The sequence below is a fragment of the Chiloscyllium punctatum genome, chromosome 19 (assembly GCF_047496795.1).
Source record: "Chiloscyllium punctatum isolate Juve2018m chromosome 19, sChiPun1.3, whole genome shotgun sequence".
Taxonomy (NCBI): Eukaryota; Metazoa; Chordata; class Chondrichthyes; order Orectolobiformes; family Hemiscylliidae; genus Chiloscyllium; species Chiloscyllium punctatum.
Window position 1 is genome coordinate 55,169,031 of NC_092757.1, and position 25,444 is coordinate 55,194,474.

Sequence of the window (25,444 nt, forward strand, 5' to 3'; positions counted from 1 at the left end):
AGTGGTGGACATGATCCATATTGACTTCAGTACGGCATTCAACAAGGTTCCTCGTGGGAGACTGGTTAGCTAGGTTAGTTCATATGGAATATAGGGAGAACCAGGCTATTTGGATACTGAACTGGCTCGATGGTAGAAGACAAATGGTGGTGGAGGGTTATTTTTTAGACTGGAGGCCTTTGACCAGCGGTGTGCCATATGGATTGATGCTGGATCCATTGCTTTTTGTCAGTTACATAAATGATTTGGATGTGATCATAGAAGGTATAGTTACTAAGTTGCACATGACACCAAAATTGGAGGTGTAGTGGACAGCGAAGAAGGTTACCTCAGCGTACAATGGGATCTTGATCAGATGGGCTAATGGGCCGAAGAGTGGCAGAAGAAGTTTAATTTAGATAAATGTGAGATTTTGTACTCAATTTTCAAAAGGCAAATCAGGGCAGGACTTGTACACATAATGGTAAGGTCCTGGGGATTGTTACTGAACAAAGAGACCTTGGAGTGCAGGTTCATAGTTCCTTGAAAGTGGAATCTCAGGTAGATAGGATAGTGCAGACGGTGTTTGGTATGCTTTCCATTATTCGTCAGAATATTGAATATGAAAATTGGGAGGTCATGTTGTGGCTGTACAGGACATTGGTTAGGCTACAATTGGAATGCTGCATTCAATTTTGGTCTCCCTGCTACAAGAAGGATGTTGTGAAACTTGAAATGGTTCAGAAAAGATTTACAAGGATGTCGCCAGGATTGGACGGTTGGAGCTATAAGGAGAGGCTGAAGAGAGGCTATTTTTCTTAGAGTGTTGGAGGCTGAGGGGTGACCTTATAGAGGTTTATAAAATCATAAGGGACATGAATAGGGTAAATAGCCAAAGTCTTTTCCCCAGGGAGGGTGAGTCCAAAATAAAAGGGTGTAGGTTTAGGGTGAGAGGGGAAAGGTTTAAAAGGGACCTAAGGGGAAACCTTTTCAAGTAGAGGGTGGTGTGTATATGGAATTCGCTGCAAGAAGAAGCAGTGGAGGCTTACAACATTTAAAAGGCACCTGAATGGGTATATGAATAGGAAGGGTTTAGAGGGAATATGGGCCAAATGCTGGCAAATGGGACTAGATTTATTTAGGATATCTGGTCAGCATGGACAGGTTTGACCGAAGGGTTTGTTTCTGTGCTGTATATCTCTAAGACTGAATAATAAGTAGGGAAACAGAGAGGTGTGTCCATGGTTGTAATGCTGCTCAATGTATGCTGTAAAGACTATGATGTTATCGAGAGATAAAAGAACATACTTAGCAGGTAGGGTGAACAGTTACAGGTAATGCAATCATAGAGTCATAGAGATGTACAGCACGGAAACAGACTCTTTGGTACCATTCATCCATACCGACCAGATATCCTAACCTAATCCTGTCCCATTTGCCAGCACCTGGCCCATATTCCTCTAAACCCTTCCTGTTCATATATCCATCCAGCTGTTGTATTTGTACCAGTCTCCACCACTTCCTCTGGCAGCTTACTCCATACAAGCACTACTCTCTGTGTGGAAAAAGTTGTCCCTTATGTCCCTTTTAAATTTTTCCCCTTTCACCCTAAACCTATGCCCTCTAGTTCTGGACTCCCTCACCCCAGGGAAAAGACCTTGTCTACTTATCCTATCTATGCCCCTCATGATTTTATAAATCTGTATAAGGTCACCCCTCAGCCTCTGATACTCCAGGGAAAAAAACCCTAACCAATTCAGTCTTTTGATATAGCTCAAATCCCCCAACCCTGGCAACATCCTTGTAAATCTTTTCTGAATCCTTTTAAGTTTTACAACACCCTTCCGATAGGAAGTAGACCAGAATTGCACGCAATATTCCAAAAGTGACCTAAACAGCAGCAACGTGACCTCCCAACTCCTATACTCAATGCTCTGACCAATAAAGGAAAGCATACCAAATGCCTTCTTCACTAGCCTATCTATCTGCGACTCTACTTTCAAGGAACTTTGAACTTGCACTCTAAGGTCACTTTGTTCAGCAACACTCCTCAGGAACTTCCATTAAGTGCATAAGTCCTGCTAAGGTTTGCTTTCTCAAAATGCAATATCTTGAATTTATCTAAATTAAACTCCATCTGCCACTCCTCAACCCACTGGCCCATCTGATCAAGGTCCAGTTGTCCTCTGAGGTAGCCTTCTTTGCTGTCCAACTACACCTCCAATTTTGGTGTCAACTACAAACTTACTAACTATACTTACTATGTTCACATCCAAATCATTTGTATAAATGATGAAATACAGTAGACCCAACACCGATCCTTGTGGTACTCCTCTGGTCACAGGCCTCCAGACTGAACAGCAACCCTCCACCATCTCCCTCTGTCTTCTACCTTTGAGCCAGTTCTATATCCAAATGGCTAATTCTCCCTGTATTCCATGAGATCTAACCTTGCTAACCAGTCTGCCATGAGGAACGTTGTTGAACACCATATAGATCATGTCTACTGCTCTGCCCTCATCAATCCTCTTTGTTGCTTCTTCAAAAAAAAAATCAAGTTCATGAGACATGATTTCCCACTCACAAAGCCATGCTGACTATCCCCTATTAGTCCTTGCCTTTCCAAATACATATAAATCCTGTCCTTCAGGATTCCCTCTAACAACTTGCCCACCACCGATGTCAAGCTCACTGGTCTATAGTTCACTGGCTTGTCCTTACCACCTTTCTTAAATAGTGGCACCACGTTAGCCAACCTCTAGTCTTCCGGCACCTCACCTGTGACTATCAATGATACAAGTATCTCAGCAAGGGGCCCAGCTTCCTTAGCTTCCCACAGAGTTCTCGCGTACACCAGATCAGGTCCTGGGGATTTATCCACTTTTATCGTTTCAAGACATCCAGCACCTCCTCCTGTGTAATATGAACATTTTCCAAGATATCGCCATCTATTTCCCCACATTCTATATCTTCCATGTACTTCTCCACAGTAAATACTGATGCAAAATACTGATTTAGTATTGCTCCCATCTCCTGTGGCTCCACACATACTCTGCCCTGCTGATATCTGAGGGGTCCTATTCTATCCCTAGTTACCTTTTTGTCCCTAATGTATTGAAAAAGCCACTTGGATTCCACTTAACCCTATTTGCCAAAGCTATCTCATGTCCCCTTTTTGCCCTCCTGATTTCCCTCTTAAGTATACTCCTACTGTCTTACTCTTCTAAGGAATTACTCGATCTCGGCTTTCTAAACCTGACATACGCTTCCTTCTTTTTCTTAATCAAAACCTCAATTTCTCTAGTCATCTAGCGTTCCTTTCACCCTAACAGGAATATACTGTCTCTGGACTCTCATTTTTTATTTTTGAAGGCTTCCCATTTTCCAGTCGTCCATTTACCTGAAAACATCTACCCCCAATCAGCTTTTGAAAGTTCTTGCCTAATACTATCAAAATTAGCCTTCCTCCAATTTAGATCTTCAACTTTTCGATCTGGTCTATCCTTTTCCATCACTATTTTAAAACTAATACAATTATGGTCATTGGCCCCAAAGTGCTCCCCTACTGACACCTCAGTCACCTGCCCTGCCTTATTTCCCAATGTTTTGCACTTTCTCTAGTAGGTACATCCACATACTTGTACACACTTTCAAATCCCTCTCCATCTAAGCCCTTAACATGATGGCAGTCCCAGACTATGTGTGGAAAGTTAAAATCCCCGACCATAACCACCCTATTATTCTTACAGATAACTGAAATCTCCTTACAAATTTGTTTCTCAATTTTCCGCTGATTATTAGGGGCTTTATAATACAAGCCCAATAAGGTGATCATCCCTTTCTAATTTCTCAGTACTACCCAAATAATGTCCCTGGATGTACTCCCAGGACCTAAGTACAGCAGTAGTGCTACCACTTAAAACTCCAATCCCCCTCCTCTCTTGCCTCCCTTTCCATCCTTCCTATAGCATTTGTATCCTGGAACATTAAGCTGCCAGTCCTGTCCATCTCTGAGCCATGTCTCTTTAATTGCTATGATATCCCAGTTCCATGTTCCTAACCATGCCCTGAGTGCATCTGTCTTCCCGATTAGGCTTCTTGCATTGAAGTAAATGCAGTTTAATTTATCAGTCCTACACTGTTCTCTGGTTTGTTACTGCCTGCTCTGACTGTTAGACACACTCCTTTGTCCAACGGTCTCTTTCCTCACTATTTCCCTGGGTCCCACACACCCACCTTACTGGTTTAAATCCTTCAGAGCAACTTCACCAAGTCTCCCTGCCAGTATATTATTCCCCTTTCAATTCAGGTGCAATCCATCCTTCTTGACCAAGTCACTTCTACCACAGCAGTGATTCCAATGATCCAATAATGTAAACCCTTCTCCCATACACCAGCTCCTCAGCCACGCATTCATCTGCTCTACCCTCTTATTCCTACCCTGACTAGCTCGTAGCAACGGGAGTAATCCAGATACCACTACCCTTAAGGACCTCCCTTTTAAATTCCTACATAACTTTATATTTTTTTCCCTTCAGAATCTCATCCTTTTCCTTTTCTATGTTGTTATGTCCAAAATGTATAATGACCTCCAGCTGGTCGCTCTCCACTTTGAGAACATTCCACACCCTCTTCGAAACATCCTGGATCCTGGCACCAGGAAGGCAACACACCATTCTGATTTTTTGCAGCTGATCGTAGAAACGTCTGTCTGTGCCTCTGATGAGAGAGTACCTTATCACAATCAATCAGTTGGAACCTGATGTACCCCTCATTACGTTAGAGCCAGTCTCGATACCAGAGACTTGGCTGTTTGTGCTCCATTCCCTGAGAGTCCATCACCCCTTACATTTTCTAAAACAGCATACTTGTTTGAGATGTGAATAGCCACAGAGGACTCCTGCACAGCCTGCGAACCCCTCCTACTTTTCCTGGAGTTAACTCATCTACCTGACTGTATCTGCAGCTTTTCTCCCTTCCTATGACAGCCATCCATCATATGCCCTCGCTCTTGTAAATTCCTCATTGCCTGTAACTACTGTTCCAACCAATCCATGCGACATGACTGTATTCGCAACCAAAGACAGTTCCTGCAGACATAATCATCAGTAACATGCCAACTTTCCATAAGCTCCCACATCTGACAGGAAGAGCACATCACTCTACTAAAGGCCATAAATAGTGTCCCTACCTATGAGCTTGGAGACCTGGGTTCAAGTCCCACCTGTTCCAGAGGTATGTAGAAACATCTCTGAACAGATTGCACAGAAAATGCCTACAAATAAAACTGATAGAAAGAGGGTTGAAGTTCTTCAGGAGGACTTTAGAGAACAATAGGAAAGGGATTAATAAATGAGATGTCTAAAGTAATAATCTCTAGATGTTTCCAGGTACCAAAACCACTGTGAAGATAGGAATTTTGAACATATAATTGTGTGGTTGGAGCAAGAATATAGGGGATGCTTTAGGGAAGGTTGGACCTGTACGAGCCAGACAGATTACCCTCAACAGCTTTGGGACCAATGTTCTCAGGAGTAGTTTGCTAGTACTGTGAAGGCTTAAACTAACCTGGAAGGGAATTGGTCACCAGTTTGCTGAATTAGTAGAATTAAACAAAGTGTGAAAAGGACTGAAAGCGACAGACAGTTGTAGACCATGGAATAATAAGGTATTGGTGAGGTCAGACGAAGAGGGAATACGATAAAGTTCAAATGGGGTTGCAGTACAATAAATACAAAAAGGCTGGTCAATAAATTTGTTTGAAAACAATTATATTGGACATGATGTAGTGGTAATAATGAAGACATTGCTCAAAAAACAGTAGAACTGGAAACTAAATAATTCAGGATAAAAATTGTTCAGAAAATGCAAATAATCAAAGAGAGGAGGAAGAATGACAGAATATATTAGGGAGGCTACTACTGTGAAAGAAATAGAGAGAGACCATGTAGTGGAGTGATGAGTACAAAATCTATTTGGTTTGAGTTACAAAACATTCGAGGTACCATTACACTACTGGGTGCATTCTATAGAATACTAAATGTACAAAAGATATATAGTAGCAAAATTTTGGAGATGATAGCATAATGATAATAGGGATTGTCAACTATCCTAATATAGGTTTGGAAAGTAATCATGTAAAGGGAAAAGATGGTTCAAAGTTTTTGAAGTGTGCTCAGGAGCTTATTCTTGATCAATATGTTTCTGGCTTGATGATGAAGGTGCCATTGCTGAATCTAGTTCTGGGGACGAAGTGGTCAGGTGGAGCATTTGTAGGTCAGGCAGCAAACGGAAACATGATGATACAATGCTAATATTAGCTAGCATAAAAGGGCAGAGAGCAATCTAGGTAAGAATACTTAATTGGAGGACTGCCAGTTTCATAGAATGAGAACATTACTGTCTGAGTAAACTAGAATCAAAGATTGACAGGCAAAACTGTAAGAAAGCAATGGGCTGCTTTTGAAGAGATAGTTCGACTACATTTAAGATACATTTGCACAATGATAGTTTGGATACACATGACGTATATTTGCACTTGAAGAAAGTGTAGGGTAACTAAAGCCAGAACTCACTTAAATCATGAAAATGATTGACGAATAATTTAAGGGAGAGAAAGGATCCATAAGACTGATGTCAGGTTGATAATACCAGGCTACTTTTGAAACTTTCAGGGCAAAGTGATGGTGGGAAGAACAAAGAATATTAGAAGATACTGGCAGCTAACATAACAAGCAATCCAAACCTTCTAATACACAGTAAAACAGTAGTAACAGGAGAGATGAACTGGAGAGGGCCATTCAGCAAACAAAAAGAAGACCTATAGCTGGAGGCAGAGAGTTTGGCAGAGGACTGAATGAGTACTTGCATCCAACTTCATCAAGAAGAAGATGGTTCGAAATTGCCAATTAAAGAGGAGATATTAAGGTTCTGAATAGCCTAAAAATTGATAATGGTGAAGAATTTGAAAGGCTGGCTATACTTACAATTAATAACTCACCAAGGGTGAAATTAGTTGCATCAAGGTTGCTTTTGAAACTAAGGATAGAAATTGCAAAAGTACTGTCCATAAACTTCTAAACCTTCTAAGATGCAGTGCAGATACAGAGGACTAAAGAATGACAATTGTTACACCCTCATTCAAAAAGGAGTGTTAGGATATGCTGAACAGCAAAAGTCAGATAATGGCAAGAAATGTTTTAGAAGGATTAATCTGGGACAATAAAACAGTCATTTAGAGAAGGACAGATTAATTAAATTAATTCAATTGATGAATTAGAGATAGCTGTACATATTTGACCAACTTGATTGACTTTTTTGATTGGCTAATAAAAAAAGTTGATAGGAATAATGCATTTGATGTGCTGTATATGGACTTGCAAATGGCACTTGGTGAGTGCCACAGCAAAAAGCAAAACTGGAGTCCATGACATATCAGGAATAGTGGCAACATGGATACAAAGTTGACTAAGTGACAGAGAAAGTGGTGGTGACAGTTGATTTTTTGAATTGGAGGAAGTTGTAAAGGAAGGACGAAGGTGTACCTGCGGGTTGGTACCTGGGCTATAGCATTTTCTGGATATATCTTAATGATCTTTTTCTGTGTGTACAGGGCAGAATTTTGAAACATACAGATGTCATAAAATTTAGAAGTATTTTGAATTTAAAAAGTATAATGATTGATTTCAAAAGCACATACGTGGGCTAGTAAAGTATGATGTATGACAAATGTAAATTACTGCAGAATAATATAAAATTATACATTTTGGGAGGAACAATGTGGAGAGATAATATAAACAAAATGATATAATTCCCCAAATAGCAGGAACAAAGAGACTTGGGTTTTTATGCATAAAATATTTAATTGGTAGGGCAGGTTGAGAAAGTGGTGCAAAAAGCATAGCAGATTCTGTGTTCTATAAACAGAGAAGCAAGAAAATCATGATGAACCTCTTTAAAATGTGGTTTGGCCTCATTAGATATTTTGTCTAATTCTAGGAAACACTAGAAACCATACAAAGGTTTCAGAGAGAATGTGAAAAGATTCAAGAAAAATGTTTCCAGGAATAAGAAAGTTATGTGGACAAATTGTATAAGTTAGAATTGTTCTCATTAGAGAAGGGGAAATTGAGGAGATTTGTTAGAAGTATTCATGAGGGGTCTAGAGACAGTAGATAAAGGGAACCTGTTCCCATTGGTGGCAGAATCAAGAATCAGAAGATACAAATTTGAAATGACTAGCAAAAGGATCAAAGGTGACATGAAGGAAAGCTTTTTTACATATTGAGTGGTAAAGAACTATTGAAAGGATGGTGGAGGCAAATCAAAATGGAATGACAGCTGGGAGAGAGTCCTCCAAAACCTGTAATTAGAGAAACATCCCCAATTGGAAACCCTTGGAAAACAGGAAGCTGACAAAAACAATCTCAAAGAAAACCACAGGCAACAGTAGAAATGAGCAAAAACTGGAATAATATCAGTGACTGAGCAATGAATAATGCAACAAAATAAAGCTACACAGGTGAAAATAACATTCCCTTTTAAGAATAGTATGTTCATTATGCCTGAAGGGATTTTCAAATCAGTGCCAGTTGAAAATGAATGATTCTGGGCATTTCTGGTACTGAGTACTAAGCATGCAAAATATTTTATAAGCCTTATTCAGGAAATACAAGACCCAAAAAAACATAAACAGGTACAGACAATTTGGCCCCTCAAGCCTACTCCATCATTCTAAACTATGACGGCTGATCCAATATTCCTCACATCCACTTTCCTGCTCTTTCCCCATAATCCTTGATCCCCCTACTGATTATGAAACTATCTATCTTAGTCTTAAATATACACAAAGAGTCTGCTCCCACAGCTATCTGTGACCAAGAATTCCTAAAACGCACAATCCTCTGAGAGAAGAAAATCCTCCTCAGTCTTAAATTGGCACCTCTTCTTTCTGAGATTCTGCCCTCTGGTCCTAAACTCTTCCGAAGGGGAAAACATCCTTTCAACATTTGCCTATGAAAAGTACAAATTCCCTCTGCTGGGCCATTAGCTAGCTGCAGAATTGTGTGCTTCAGAAAACAATCAGACCTATGCCCTGCTCTCTACTCTGATCCAGATGGATCAGATCTATATTTTTAAATCTATAAATGTTACAAATTAGTAGACTATTCAGTTCCTCGAGCCTGCTTCACCATTGAATAAGATCATGGCTGATACAACTGCGTTCCAAATTCCACATTTGCATCCATCTCTGGTAACCTATCAACTATCCATCTACTTCTGCCTTAAAAATACTCAATCACCTTACTTCCACTGCTTTCTGATGCAGAAAGTTTAAACATACACACCCCTCAAGAGAAAGAAATTCATGTCTGGTGTAAAAGGGTGACCCCCAATTTTAAAATGGGTCTCCTAGTTCTGACTCACCCACAAGAGAAAGCATTCATTCTGCATCCACCTTGTCCAGGCAATTCAGAATCGTATAAACTTTAATTAAATCGCTATTCACTTTTCTGAATTTTGACAACTCACAAAAGTAGGTATCAATCTAATAAACCACCTCAGAACTGCACTCAATGCACTTACATCCTACCTTAAATAAAGAAACTATTTTTTGAGACATGTTCTCACTAATACCCTGTTTAATTGAAAATGATGTTCTTTTATTTATGTTTAATTTCTTTCAGAATAAAAGCTAGCATCACATTAACCTTCCTGATTATGTGCCATACCTGCTGCTAATCTTTTGTGAGACATGCATCAGAACATCTATGTTCCTTTGCACCTCAGAATTCTAGAGTCGCTCTTCATTTAAGTAATACACTGTATTTTTCATTTTCCTGTCACAGCAAACAACTTCACATTTCCCACATTATGCTCTCATCCACCAGACCTTTACCCATTCATTTAACCTATCTATATTGATCTGCTTCCTTGTTATGTCATCTTCACAACATACTTTCCTACCTATTTTTCTGTCACCTGCAAATTTAGCCATCATGCCTTCAAATGCTTCATTTATGTTATAACTTCGAAAATGTTGAGGGCCTAGCAAAGAGGGCCCTACAGCATCACACTTTTCCCATTCTGTCAATCTCAAACTACATACTGACTGCTTACTGCTAACCAATCTTCTATCTATGCTCGTATGTTGTCATCAGCTCTGACATTAATGTGGAAAATTGTCAAGTACCTTCTGGAAATCCAAATTCACTACATCAACAGGCTCCTTTTTATCCACAACATATTTTGATCCTTTAAAGAATTCCAACAAGTCAATTAATTAATCTTTTGTAAGGGTGAACCAGCCACTTTGTGCCTACAGAAAACCAATGGAAGCTTCCATAGAATGAAAATGAGAAGCAGCACAGAAGTATGATCATTACAAAAATTATCTCAGTGGATCCTGTGAACAGAGACCAGTGAACTGTTTTCCAGTTTTTCCCTTCCGTAAAAATCCACATTTTGTCCTGTCTATGCCTGTCTGTGTGTATCTAAGGGGGAAGTTTATACGAGGCTAGAGTTTCAGCAAATAGAATTATATGAAGACAGCTCATAGTTATTTACTTTTGACTACAGTCTATTTACCTGTTAAAAAAAATCATTCTTGTTAAGTATAAATACCTGGTCTATGATTTCTGTCAACTTGAGTTGAAAAGACAGAAAAATTGATGAAGGCCGCTTCTTTTTAAAAGTCTTTAAAGTGGACATGATCTTCAATGAGCTATCCCAGTGAGGTGTAACAGAGTACGAAAACATTCAAATTGCAACTTTTATCTAGTTGTTTTGCCTTATACAGAGGAACCTTGATTATCCAGCATTTGATCATCCAAATATTGGATTATGCGGCAAGATCGCAAGGTCCTGATGCTTGGCTAAACAATGTTAGCTGGCATTCGATTATCTGGAATTCGATAAACCGAACAAAATACTTCCTGCCTGTGTCCTTCAGATAATTGAGGTTTCTTTGTCATTTGAACATCAATGTTGCCCTAGTATTGTTAAAACAGTGAATTTTAAAGGTTCTGAACTGCAAATCTGATATTTATTTGTCACAGGAGTTCTTACTAAGGGTAGAGAATCAATAAGATTTTCTCTGGACAATTAAATCATTGAGAGATAACTCTGAATTTTACAATAAAATGAAGATTGATTCATGCTTCTCACCTTCTATCAGGGAGGATTGGCACTCTCCATCCTTTCACTTGACTTAATTTGCCATCCGACAATTCAATCTGCAGAGGAAGTTTTGGTACCCAAACTGTCAGCTCCAGTGGGGCACTCAAGTGCTCATAGTTGAAAATAATCCGGGCATTCATTGAACCTCGAGATTCCTTGCCACTCACAAACACATAATCACAACCTTTGGAGACCTGTGGGAATACCAAAATGTTTGAATTAATTGAATTTCTCAGAACAAAGAGTTTTGGACCTTCACTAAATTACAGTCCTGAAGAATCCAAGAATCAATCATAACATAGAGAACTTAAAATCTCATAACAGTTCATAATTATGTCTGGTCAGATACAACCAATAATTTTAAAACTGATGAGGAAAACATTGATGTAAACCTCCTACATTCTTACAAATTCCAAATGTTCAAATGTTTTGTAGAAAGATAACATTCGAGCAAATCACAGGTCATTCAAACAAGATATGTAACATTTAAACAAATCACACTTAACATGTCAATACAAGTGACATGAAGAAAGGAAATAGGTCATTCAGACAGAGCAGTCTACCCCAGTGAATTGGAGAATTCAAAAACTGTAAGTCTTACCTTTACTAATTTAGAAAATTAAAATAACCTGAATAATCTAGTGTGTAAGCTTGACTAATTTCACAGTCATATAAGAAAAACAACTTTTATTAGAATGAAAAAACTGCATTTCCCAATATGTCTAACTAAACCAATAGATCATAGCTTCTGCTGTGAAATGCTCCAAATAGTAGCTTGTTTAAGGACAGAAAGAAGATGTTCATTTATAATGCACTAATAGCTATAAGACTTAAAAAGCTACAAACCATTACAATGTTGCAATATCTGTATAAAAAGTTCCTTCAGACTGTTAATGATGTGGAAAGTATAGGAATCCTAAGTCTAAGAAATATTAACATTTGTGTAAAGACTAATCCATCCAACAATGTATCTTGCTAAAATATGAAGCATGCAAACAGTTTTATATCTAAAACGTAAAACAAACAGTCTGCACCCCTCCTTTCCATACCAGCACAACCTCCCCAGATTTACTCGTTGTTCCATCTGATATGCAGCAGTTTGAAACAGGTGCAAAAGCTGTGTGAGGCAGTCTCATTGAGGGGTTGAATTTACAACTGGCACTAATCTCGTATGATTGCTTAACACTCTTGTGCCAAATTCTTTTTGGTGGTACTTAATGCTGGGAAGAACCTGCTTGAAATATTTAAGTCAATTAACAATAATGTTGGATTTTGTAATTGCAGAAGAGATAATCTCAGAACTCAAAAAATTAAAATCACATTGTGTAGAAGATGGGAACACGGGATCTGCTACAATGAGGGCACCAGGCCTCAATTACATAGGAAAAAACCTGTATCTTCTGAAACATTTGAAATAACATCGTGAGAGATTTACTGGTAGTAGGACTTAAGCTTTTTATGCTGATTTGCACTTGAAACTGAAAACATGTCAAGTCTCTGTCACATGGGCTTCTGCCTGACTTAACTGTAAAATTTATAAAACAGCAGCATTTGTTGATTGAACAAACACTGGTTTAACTTAGTAGAATGTGAAAGAATTACCAAAAAAGAAAATAAAGTATAGGGTGACCTCCATATCCGCGGACCCAGTTTCCACAGTTTCAGTTTGTGCGGTTTATTGTGGCCTGAACATGTTACAGAGAACCTTCCAAAACCAGGGACCGGGGGCTGCTGGGAAGGTAAATTTTCCATTTAAATGAATGGGTTCACTACTATCCGCAGTTTCCAGCTTCTGTGGTAAGTCTTGGAACATATCCCCCGTGGGTACAGGGGGACGACTATACTTCCAACCTCCACTAACCCTGTATGGAGCTATAGCAGCTGAGGGAGGTATTTAAAATTGAATGGGTCAAACAGGCTAGTAATAGAGCGATCAATAGAACAGGTTAAATTGCTATCTTAGAACAAAAGATATAGGAGCAGAATTAGGCCATTCGGCCCATCGAGTCTGATCAGCCATTCAATCATGGCTGATGAGTTTCACAACCCCATTCTCTTGCCTTTTCCCATAACCTTTGATTCCCTTACATCTACAGAATATTAAATTTTTTACAATGCAGTTGAAAGGATTCAACATAGATTCATTTCTGCTCCTCACTCATATAGCAATTTTATGCCCCTCCCCTGTTTCCAATCTTGTCCAAAATGATTTCATTTTATGACTTTGCCATGCAGTAACCAATTATGCCTCTCCTTCCATCACTCTCCATGAAATTTTCAGCAGGTCTATGTTTACTAATAAAGATTACCTTCAGGTCAGAAAATCAACATAACAACACTCATAATAATAAGCATCTCAGATGCGAAAGGCACAGAATTACTGTATGTATGTTGGATGTACAAGCAAAGCTTGTCAGAAAAAAGTTAGAGCTTGTCTATTCTAGTACAGGTTTGACAACATGATGTGGCTTAATGACAGTCAAACAATCTCTCTGGCATTGGAAATCATATTTTATAATTTGGGAGTCTCATTCCATTAGATTTTAAACATTGATGAATATTTAAAATATATGGAAAATTAAATAACTTTATCTTCCCTCTTTCTTTTTTCATTCTTACTATGGTCTTTCCTTACGATTTTTTTGTACACATTTGACATAGAATTAATTATTCTGACACTTCCTGGTTCACATTTGTGTCCCTCAATTGTTCTATCTAATCAGTTAAAGAGATACAAAATATTTTACCTTGTTCATAAATGTGCTATGTTGGCAGTAGAATTGTTATGGTGAAATGACATTTTAATCATAACAAATTCTAGTGTAAAATCCCATAGAAAGTCTATGAGCAAGTGTAATTGTAATGAATGGCAGGCACCATATGTTCACTGCACGATGCAAAGCTCCTCATTTTACAGAACAGCATAGCCTCCAATTTATCATAGGGAAATGTCACATGAGATCTGTTAGTTTATCCTGCACTTTATTTATTTAGACAATTTGTTGCTCAATAAAAAATTACAATATCATAAACATACAAAATGTATTTACGTAACAAATGTCACAGCAAATTTATTTTTATAAAATATATCATAAATTTATTTATATTGTATTAAGTGCAATATTTTTGAAGCTTTACATATTCAAGTTGGCTTATGAGAAACCTAGTACTTTAGATTTTATGGTTTGCTATATTACCTCACTTTAATTTTTTTAAATATTTTGCATCCTCTACGGAACTCTGTTGACTAGTCAACTATAAAGATAAAATGGGCTATGTTTGTAATTTGCAATTTTTAAGCATTGTGGCTGCATCAGCAAGGTTTGTGACATGATTCAAACATTTCAGCTGAAGATCTGTACAGCGATGTGTCCTCGGACTTTCTGTGTAAAACCACGTTGAAAGTTCCCCTGATACCTTGAGGAATAATCATGAGGGGCATGGATAGGGTAAATAGACAAGGTCGTTTCCCCAGGGTGGGGGAGTTGAGAACTAGAGGGCATAGGTTTACGGTGAGAGGGGAAAGATTTAAAAAGGGCAACTTGTTCACGAATGAACTGCATGGAAGTGATGGAGGCTTGTACAATTACATTTAAAAGGGTATATGAATAGGAACGGTTTAGAGGGATATAGGCCATGGAAAATGGGACTAGATTAATTTAGGATATCTCGTTGGTATGGACAAGTTGGATTGAAGGGTTTGTTTCTGTGCTGTGCATCTGTATGAAGCTATGACTCTAGTACAATATTAGGGGTGCTCTGGAAGGTTGGATCACAGGAATCCTGGGGGAGCTGGCAAATTGGATACACAATTGGCTTGATGGTAGGAAGCAGAGGGTAATAGTGGAAGGATGCTTATTGGACTGGAGGCCTGTGACTTGTGGTGTATTTTAGGGGTGGGTGCTGAGTCCATTGCTGTTTGTTATCTATTCCAATGATTTGGATGAGAATGTACAAGGCATGATTGGTAAGTTTGCAGATGACAATAAAATAGGTGGTATCGTGGACAATGAGGAGGGTTATCAGAAATTGCAGCAGGACCTTGATTGGTTGGCAAATGGGTTGAGAAATGGCAAATGGAGTTTAATATAGTTAAGTGTGAGGTCTTGCATTTTGTAAAGTCAAATCAAGGTAGGAGTTTCATGGTGAATGGTAGAGCCTGAAGGAGTGTAGTGGAACAGAGGGACATTTGTGTTCTCTGAAAGTGGAGTCACAGGTAGCCAGGGCAGTGAAGAAGGCTTTTGGCACACTGGCCTTCATCAGTCAGGGCACTGAGTATAGAAGATGGGAAGTCATGTTGCAGTTGTACAGGACGTTTGCGAGGCCACACTTGTACTGTGATCAGTTTTGGTCACCTTACTATAGGAAGCATGTTATTAAACTGGAAAGAATGCTAAAGAAATTTACAAGGTTGTTGCCAGGACCCAAGGGTCTGATTTACAGGGAGAGGTTGGACAAGGGAGGACCTTTTTCTTTAGAGTGTAGGAGACTGAGTGGGGACCTTATAGAAGTGTATAAAATCATGAGAGATATGAATGGGGTGAATACACTCAGTCTTCTTTTGGGGAATCGAGGACTAAAGGGCATCAGTTTAAGGTTAGAGGGGAAACAATAAAAGTGAACCTGAGGGGCAACAGTTTTACATAGAGGATGATACGCATATAGAATGAGCTGCCAGTGAAGTTGTTGAGGTGGGTACACTAACAAAATTTAAAAGGCATTTGGATAAATACATGGACAGAAAAGGTATAGAAGGATATGGGCAAAGTGCAGGGAAATGGGGTTACTGTGGACAGACATTTTGGTCGGCATGGACCAGTTTAGGCCGAAGGGCCTGTCTCTGTGCTATAGGACTCTAAGACTCTTAAGTGGTCAGCACTGTTGTCTCACACTGTCAGGGACCTGAGTTCAATTCCAGCCTCAGGTCTGTGTGGAGTTTGCAGATTAGATTAGATTAGATTCCCTACAGTGTGGAAACAGACCTTTGGCCCAACCGGTCCACACCGAACCTCCGAAGAGGAACCCACCCGACCCATTTCCCTCTGACTAATGCACTGAACACCACGGGAAATTTAGCATGGCCAATTCACCTGACCTGCACAACTTTGGACTGTGGGAGGAAACCGGAGGACCCAGAGGAAACCCATGCAGAAAAGGGGAGAATGTGCGAACAGTAGCCTGAGGCTGGAATCGAATCTGGGACCCTGGTGCTGTGAGGCAGCAGTGCTAACCACTGAGCCACTGTGCCGCCCTGTGTTTGCATCAGGTGCTCCAGTTTCCCCCCCACAGTCCACAGATACGCAGGGTAGGTAGAATGGCCATGCTAAATTGCCCATAGTGTCCTGAAATATGCAGGCTAGGTGGATTTGTCATGGAAAATACAGAGTTACAGAGATAGGATAGGGGAGGTGCGTCTGGGTGGGATGTTCTTTGGTAGTCCGGTATGGACTCAATGGGCCAAATGGCCTGCTTCTACACTGTAGAGATTCTGATAAAGTTCAGAAAGCCCAAGGTTTGATTTTTGATCCATCCAGAATTAATTGATCTCAACAAAGGCAGTGAATAGGGCAAATACAATTAGTCTTGTATATGCTAAAGGCTCATGAGTTTCAATGAAACTACTAATTTCGGTAATTTGATTATGAGGTCTTATATGCAGCTTTTATCCTAAAAGTAATTCAGTGAAAATAAATATTGAAAATGCCTTAGTGAGCTTTCCTGCAGCATTTACCTAATATGTTGGTAATGTTTTATAACCTGAAAAATTAATACTTCCAGAAGAAATGCTGTATCATTTCCCTGTGACGATTATACTCGTCTCTTAGAGATCAAATCAGTTTATTAATATATATCAATGAGAGTTGGTCTGGTCCTTTCCCTGCATTAAGAAGAATATTCATATGAGATGTACTTATCGTTGTAGAGTTAATATTACAGAACAGTTATGGTGCAGAAGGATGCCATTCGGCACATGAAGTTTGCACTGGTTCTATTTGCTGGTTCCAATTTCCTGTCATTTTCCCATATCCCGGGACAGTTCAATCCAAATAATCATCTAATGCTCTCTTGAATGCCTCAATTAAACCTGTCTCCACCAAATTTCCAAGCAGTATATTCTATACCCGAACTACATCATCCTTGCTTCATTTGCACATCACTTTAAATCCATGCCCTCTTGTTCTTTCTTCTTGTAAATGCCGGAACAGCCTCTCTCTATCCACTCAAATCCCCAACCCACAGAGTTTTAAAAACCACTATGAAATCTCCATTCAACTATTTGCTATCTAAAGAGAACAGTGACAAGTTCTTCAATCTATCCTTATAACTGAAATTTCTCATTTCTAGAACCATTCTTGTAAGGTAGTAGGGAAATTTCATGATTGACATTTTTTAGTTAGAATCACACAATCAAAGTATATACATTAATTAATATAATTAAATTAATTTGTTGTGAAACTACTCATTTGTAATTGACATAGATTAGTACTTGAGGGGCGACCTTATAGAGGTTTACAAAATTATGAGGGGCATGGATAGGATAAATAAACAAAGTCTTTTCCCTGCGGTCGGGGAGTCCAGAACTAGAGGGCATAGGCTTAGGGTGAGAGGGGAAAGATATAAAAGAGACCTAAGGGGCAACTTTTTCACGCAGAGGGTGGTACGTGTATGGAATGAGCTGCCAGAGGATGTGGTGGAGGCTGGTACAATTGCAACATTTAAGAGGCATTTGGATGGTTATATGAATAGGAAGGATTTGGAGGGATATGGGCCAGGCGCTGGCAGGTGGGACTAGATTGGGTTGGGATATCTGGTCGGCATGGACGGGTTGGACCGAAGGGTCTGTTTCCATGCTGTACATCTCCATAACTCTATGACTCTAATATTAGCATTGGATTGCGGACAGATTCAAAATATAAAATAATGTTTTGAAGGTACAGACAGGTTGAAGGGCCCCTGTTAATCTCATTCCCTTTTCATGATAATGAGGTGCAGTGGACCATCTACAGCAGCAGAATTGTAATCTAACAGAATCTGCAACATTATGGCTCATCATACACCTCACACAGGCCATGGGATCAATGGAAGGTTTAGGACTGCATGCCAGGAGCAGAACCAGGCATACTTAAACATGAGGTGACAACCAGCTGAATCTACCAAATACTACTACTTGCATGCTAAACAGCATCAGCAGCAAATTATTGACAGAGCTAAGCAACCCCACAACCATCGGATCAGATCTAAGTTCTGCAGTCCTGCAACATCCAATCATGAAGGCTGGTGGATAATTTAACAACTCACTGGAAGAGAAGGATCCAGAAACAACCCCATCCTTAATGTGGCAGAGCCCAACACATCTGTGAAAAAAAAATTCGGAAGCATTCACAGCAATCTTAGCTAGAAGTGCTGCGTGAATGATCCATTCTAGTCTCTTCCTGTGGTTCCTAGCATTACAGATGACAGTTTTCAGCAAGTTCAGTTCATTCTACCTGATACAAAAAATGGCTGGAGGCACCAGATACTGCAAAGGCTATGGGCCCTGACAATAAATACTCTGGCAACAGTACTGAAGACTTGTGCTCCAGAAAATGCTGCTCCCCTAACCAAACTGTTCCAATATAACTTGTTACGAAATGTGCTTTTAAGATTTGTTCTGCCATGCTTCTTTTGAAAGCAAGTTTTAAACTTGGAGCTGAGTTATGTACTCTGAGCCCAGCAATGCCTCTAAGCTTTAGTTTTTTTTAAAAAGCAGGCAATAAAAGCAGCATGAATGAGTGAGATCAAGCTCCAACAGAACCAGGGTTTAAGTTTAGTTTTCAGTAGCTTTTGGGGTTTGGTCGCTGGCCTACATCTTTCACAGCCTACAGTAAAGTGCTTGCGTTCTTTCTCTCTCTCTCTCTCAGAATTTTCTTTTGATGCTCTTTCCTCCTGGACCAGAGAACTGCATGTGAGACAATCTATTTCACTGAATTTTCCTTTGCTAAAGAAGTGTTTATGGAATGTTCTACACTGAAACAATTGCTGTTTAGCAGTTAAATAATGTATTATTCTGTTAAATTTTCCAACAGAGTTGTTATTCCAATTTGTTTTTCTTATGCTTGTATTTTAGCTGTAATGCAAGAATAAAGTGTTCTTTGCTTTAAGCCTGACCAATTGAATTGTAAACAGAACATAATGCCTTACATTTGCCCTTAAAAATAAGAAAAGGTTGGGTTCTAGGCTATCTTCTTGATATATGTTGACGGGGTTTGATCTGGTCCATAACAAGCCTCAACACTGGCATCTACCCAACAATGTGGAAAATTGTCCAGCTACGTCCTGTACACAAAGAACAGGACAAATCCAACCCACAACTACTGCCCCATCAGTCTATTCTCAATTATCAGTAATGTTTGGAAGACGGCATCAACAGTGCTATCAAACAGCACCTAGCCAGCAATAGCCTGCTCACTGACATCAGTTTGGAAAACAGAGGAGAACCACCTATACAGCGTATTCAAGAAGAACGGATACTCAAAAAATACAGTGCGCAGATTCCTCAAGAACAAACCACGACAAGCAGACCAAACACAGCCAGAAATCCTAACCACCTTACCATACATCAAAGAAGTTTCAGAAATGACAGCCAGACTACTAAGACCCCTCGGAATCCTAGTAGCACACAAACCCACCAACACTCTCAAACAAAAACTAACAAACTTAAAAGACCCAGTACAGCCCATGGACAAACCAACGTCATCTACAAAATTCCATGCAAGGACTGCCACAAGCACTACGTAGGACAATCAGGAAGAAAGTTAGCCACCAGGATACGCGAACACCAGCTAGCCACAAAAAGACACGACCCTCTCTTCCTCGTATCCCTACAACGGATGAAAAAAACCACCATTTCAACTGGGACAACACATCTATCCTGGGACAGGCTCAGCAAAGACATGCCAGAGAATTCCTAGAGGCCTGGCACTCCAACCACAACGTCATAAACAAGCACATAGATATAGATGCCATCTATCAACCCCTCAGAAAACGAACAGGAAATGACATCACCACAAACCCCAGGAGCCCCCATCCAGGAGAAAGATATAAATAGAAAGCAGGAGACAACAGCTTCGCTTCATTTTGAGGTCGCCACTGATGATGTTACCAAGCCAGGAATGAAACGTCTGAATATCAAACCTACAGCTCAGCGAGCAAACCTACATCCTAAAGTTTGGTTCCACCAAAGGCTCTCAGCTCCTGACCTCATTAGAGCTTTGGTTCAAACATGTGTTATGGTCCAGGCTAGAACCCCACAATACATTTCAAGAAATTTGCCCAGACCCTAACGTTGCTCATTGTTTCAAGCAGGTGTAACACAGATATTCTGAGGGTTGTAGTTGGTCAAACCATTTAGTTTTAACAAAACAAAATTTATATACAAGATTACAGAATAAAACACAAACAAAAGAGAACTGAATACTGAATAACTTAATCTATCTGAAAACGCAATAGAAAACCAACTTAATGATGCTGTACTTGCAACAATCCCCATAAACACCCCTTGACACAAAAAGTAAAATCAAACTCAGTGTTTTTATAGGAGAGAAGCCAGACCATCCCACCCTGGCAATGTTTTTCTACAACCTCTACCATTAGGGAGAAGGTACAGAAATCTGAACACACACACCAGCCAGTTTCGAAACAGTTTCTACCCTACTGTTGTTTTTGTTGCTATTTACCTATTATTTACTTATCTATGCTACTTAGCTCTGTGATCTGCCTGTATTGCTCACAAGACAAAGCTTTTCACTGTGTCTCGATACACATGACAATAAATTCAATTTAATTCAATTCAATTCAATCAGCCTGGACCTGCATCATTGGGGTCCAGCAGGTTTTACAACTCTACTGCTAAAAACCAAACCAAACCAAACCAGAGAAAAGCTGAGCTGGTAGAACTGGCCACTCTCCTTTCATTGTACAAGTATTATTTTAACTTGAAAGTCTTTGCCTGAGGCAGTATCTGTTAGCTATAAACAAATAGGCACTGAAACCCTTCAACCCAAGATTTTTCGGAATCTGTGGCTTTTACAACCTCTCTGAGAAAAAAAAACCAAGGACAGCATAACCTTGTTAAATGAGCAGCATCATTACATCTCTACACTTAAAAAAAGAATCATCAAAATCCAAAGATGGCTTCATTTTAAAATTGCTGAGGTAGTATCTGTTAGCTAAAAACAAATTGGCCCTGAACCCTTCAACTCCAGACTTTTTGAAGTCTGTGGCTTTTATGACCTCTCTGGAAAAAAAAGCCAAGGATAACATAACCTTGTTAAAGGAGCAGCATCATCACACCTCACCCCTTAAAAAAAGAACCATTAAAATGTAAAGATGGCTTCATTGACAACTCCCTTAATCTGAAACTGTTAGTACTCTACAACACACGTATACATTACATTGACTATAAACATGTAAATATGCACAACTACATCCTGTTTCAGTCTGTTATACTCCTGCCACTGAACGTCTGTTCCTCATTCGAATCTGCGTCAGCAGTCATGTTTTGTCGTCCTGCCACATGCACAATTCTCAAATTGAATGGCTGTAACAACAAGTTCCATCTATACAGTCTGGCATTTTTGTCATTAAATTTCTCCACAATCTTCAATGGGTTATGATCATTGTATATGATTGTCTCAGATACGTTACTGATAACATAGAACATAGGACATAGAAAAGTACAGCACAGAACAGGCCCTTTGGCCCAAGATGTTGTGCCGAGGTTTGAGCCTAATGTAAAAAATAATAACTTAATCTATGCAACCCTCAATTCACTGCTCTCCACATGCAAAAACATTGAAGTGTTGTAATGTCAACACCAAGCTCAAAGTCTCCTTCTCAACTGTCGAATATTTCTGCTGGCAAATGTTCAATTTCCTGGAGAAATACCTGATCGGTCTTCCTATCGTTTTGTCATCTTCCTGCAAGAACACAGCACCAACACCCACATCACTTGCATAGATAGCCACCTTTTGAATAGCTTTGCGTAATTAGGTGTGGCTAATACCGGGGCAGTGGTTAACATAGTTTTCAGCTATCAAAAACCTTTTTGAGAGTGTGTTGCTGGAAAAGCATAGCAGGTCAGACAGCATCGAGGAGCAGGAGTATTCATGTTTAGGGCCAGAGCTCATTATCAGGAATGGGCTCCGACCCGAAACAGCGATTCTCTTGCTCCTCAGATGCTGCCTGACCTGCTGTGCTTTTCCAGCGACACAGTCTCGACTCTGATCTCCAGCATCTGCAGACCTCACTTTCTTCTCCCTGTCAAACGCCTTCTGACAATCTGCTGTCCACTGAACGTTCTTGCTTTTCTTCAGCAGTTCAGTGAGTGGAGTAGCCACACTACAAAAATTTGGTAAAAATTTATGATAAAATTTTGTCAATGGTATGGGAAACTCTCCAAATACTTTTGTCTTTGCAAACTGTGGGGCCATTTGTCCTTGTCCAATTACATGGCCCAAGAAGGTGACTTAAGCTTTGGTAAATTCACCTTTCGCCAGGTTAGCCACCAAGCCTGCCTTCCAAAGTTGATTGAACAAGTCTAATAAATGTTGCAAGTGTTCCTTCCATGTGTGACTAAACACCACCAAGTTATCTACATATACGATACAATTGGGTAATCCAGCAGTGACCTTATTGGTTAGCCTCTGAATGAGGCTGGGAACCCTCAAACCACAAGGGATGAACTCAGATTTCTCCAGTTTCCTCATTTCCCCTCCCCCAACCTTGTCTCAGTCAAATCCCTCAAACTCAGCACCGCCTTCCTAACCTGCAATCTTCTTCCTGACCTCTCCGCCCCCACCCCACTCCAGCCTATTACCCTCACCTTGACTTCTCTCCACCTATCGCATTTCCAACGCCCCTCCCCCAAGTCCCTCCTCCCTACCTTTTACCTTAGCCTGCTGGACACACTTTCCTCATTCCTGAAGAAGGGCTGATGCCCGAAACGTCGATTCTCCTTCTCCTTGGATTCTGCCTGACCTGCTGCGCTTTTCCAGAAACACATTTTCAGCTCTGAATAATTATGATGCAAAGTTTGACCCTTGACCTAATTATATCTCTGTGGACAGTACGTATCTAGTACAGCATTTGAGTAACCCCTCTCCAATCCTTTTAGCTGTGATACTGCATAATGGAACGGCCTCTGGAAATCTAGTGGACACACCCACTATTGTTAACAAATACTGATTCCTATTAGTCAACTACCTGATGAAGGAGCAGCGCTCCAAAAGCTGGTGCTTCCAATTAAACCTGGACTATAACCTGGGGTTGTGTGATTTTTGACTTTGCACACCCCAGTCCAACGCCGGCATGTCCAAATCATCAAAACATTTCAAGAAAGTAGCCCAGACTATAACCTTGCTTGTTGTTTTATGCAGGTGTAATGCTGATATTCCAGGAGGGATGCAGTTGGTCAAATCACTTAGTTTCAAACAAAACAAATTTTATTTATAACTGAATAAAACACAAACAAAACAGAACTGAATACTGAATAAGTTAACCTTTCTGAAATCGCAACAGATTATACCAACTTAATGATGCTGTTCCAAATACTTGCAACACTCCCATAAATGCCCCTTGGCACAAAAGGTAAAATCAGACGCAAGGCCTTATAGGAGATCAGACTGGACCTGCATCTTTGCATTTAGCAGCTTTTTCAACTCTACTGCTAAAAATCAACCAAACCAGAGAAAAGCTGAGCTGGGAGAACTGGCCACCCCCCTTTCATTGTACAAGTGTTTTTTTTAAACTTGAAAGCCTTCTGTCTGAGGCAGTATCTGTTAGCTATGAACAAACTGGCCCTGAAACCCATCAACCCCAGACTTTTTGGAGTCTGTATTTTTTACTACCTCTCTGAAAAAAAAAGCCAAGAACAGCATACCTTGTTAAAGGAGCAGCATCGTCACACATGGGCAATAGTGCTGAATTTCAGAGGTGGGGTGTCTTGACATCAAGGTTAGCTCTGACTGTGTGTGACATCAAGGAGCCCTAGCAAAACTGGAATCATTGGTTCTCTCCTGGTCGGAGTAATACCTGGCACACAGGAAAATGGCTGTCGTCATTGGGAGTCAGTTATCACAACTCCAAGACTTCTCTGCAGGAACTCCTCAGGGTAGTATCTTTGGCTCAACCACCTTCAGCTGGTTCATCAATGACCTTCTCTCCATCATAAATTTAGAAGTCAGGATATTGGCAGTTTATTGCACAACATTCAGCACCATTTGAAACATCCCAAATATAGAAGCCATGTTCAAATGCAACAAGATCTGGCCAATATCCAGGTTTGGGCTGACAATTGGCAAGTAACAATCGCAGAATGTTCTTTCATTATGTTCTTTAGTTCATTCTGCACAAAAGCCAGGCAATGACCATCTTTGATAAGAGACAATCTAACCACTGCCCCGAACATTTAATGTGTTACCATCACTGACTCCTCCACTACCTACAAGATGCATTGCAGAAATTCACCAAAGATCCTTAGGTAGTACCAATCGAACCTGTGACCAATTCCATCGAGAAGGATAAGGGCAGCAGATAAATGGGACACCACAACTTATTAGTTTCCCCCCAAAGCCAGGCACCATCCTTGATGGGTCAAAATCCTGAAATTCCCTCCCTAAGGGCATTTGTTGGTCTATCTATAGCACATGGACTTGTAGAAGTTCAAGAAGACAGCTCACTACCACCTTCTCAAGGGCAATGAGGGCTGGGCAATAAATACTGGCCAGCCCATGACGTCCACATCCCATGAGTGCATAAAAATAAAAACATGCACGCTCCAAAGCTAAGTAAGAAAAATGCATACTCACATATATTAATTGACCCTTATCAGAGACAAAGAAAGCAAAAAGGGAGTCACTGAAAAAAGATCATAGCTGTGCACTCATTTTCAAGTAATTATTTTAGAGATGAAGTCATTATTTTTAGACAATAGGTGCAGGAGTAGGCCAATCAGTCCTTTGAGCCAACACCACCATTCATAATGATCATGGCTGATCATCCACTATAAGTATCCTGTTCCTGTCTTATCCCCATAACCCTTGATTCCACTATCTCTAAGAGCTCTATCCATCTCTTTCAGGAAAGTATCCAGAGACATGGCCTCCACTGCCTTCTGGGGCAGAGCATTCCATATATCCACTACTCTCTGGGTGAAAAGATTTCTCTTCAACTTTATTTTAAATGGCCTACCCCTTATAGTGTAAAAAGTTGCTTATTGCATCTATACTGTATAAAACTAATGCAATCA

The 25,444-nt window shown here is 39.9% G+C and overlaps 1 protein-coding gene across 2 annotated transcripts in view; it reads right to left on the reverse strand.

Annotated features, from left to right (window-relative positions):
• tmem132e (transmembrane protein 132E) overlaps positions 1 to 25,444 on the reverse strand; it is a 779,639-nt gene that overhangs the window by 130,538 nt on the left and 623,657 nt on the right. For both annotated transcript variants that reach the window (XM_072589443.1, XM_072589444.1), the window contains one exon: positions 11,146 to 11,351. In XM_072589443.1, the coding sequence (XP_072445544.1) occupies positions 11,146 to 11,351 (206 nt within the window). The remainder of the gene's footprint in view (positions 1 to 11,145; positions 11,352 to 25,444) is intronic.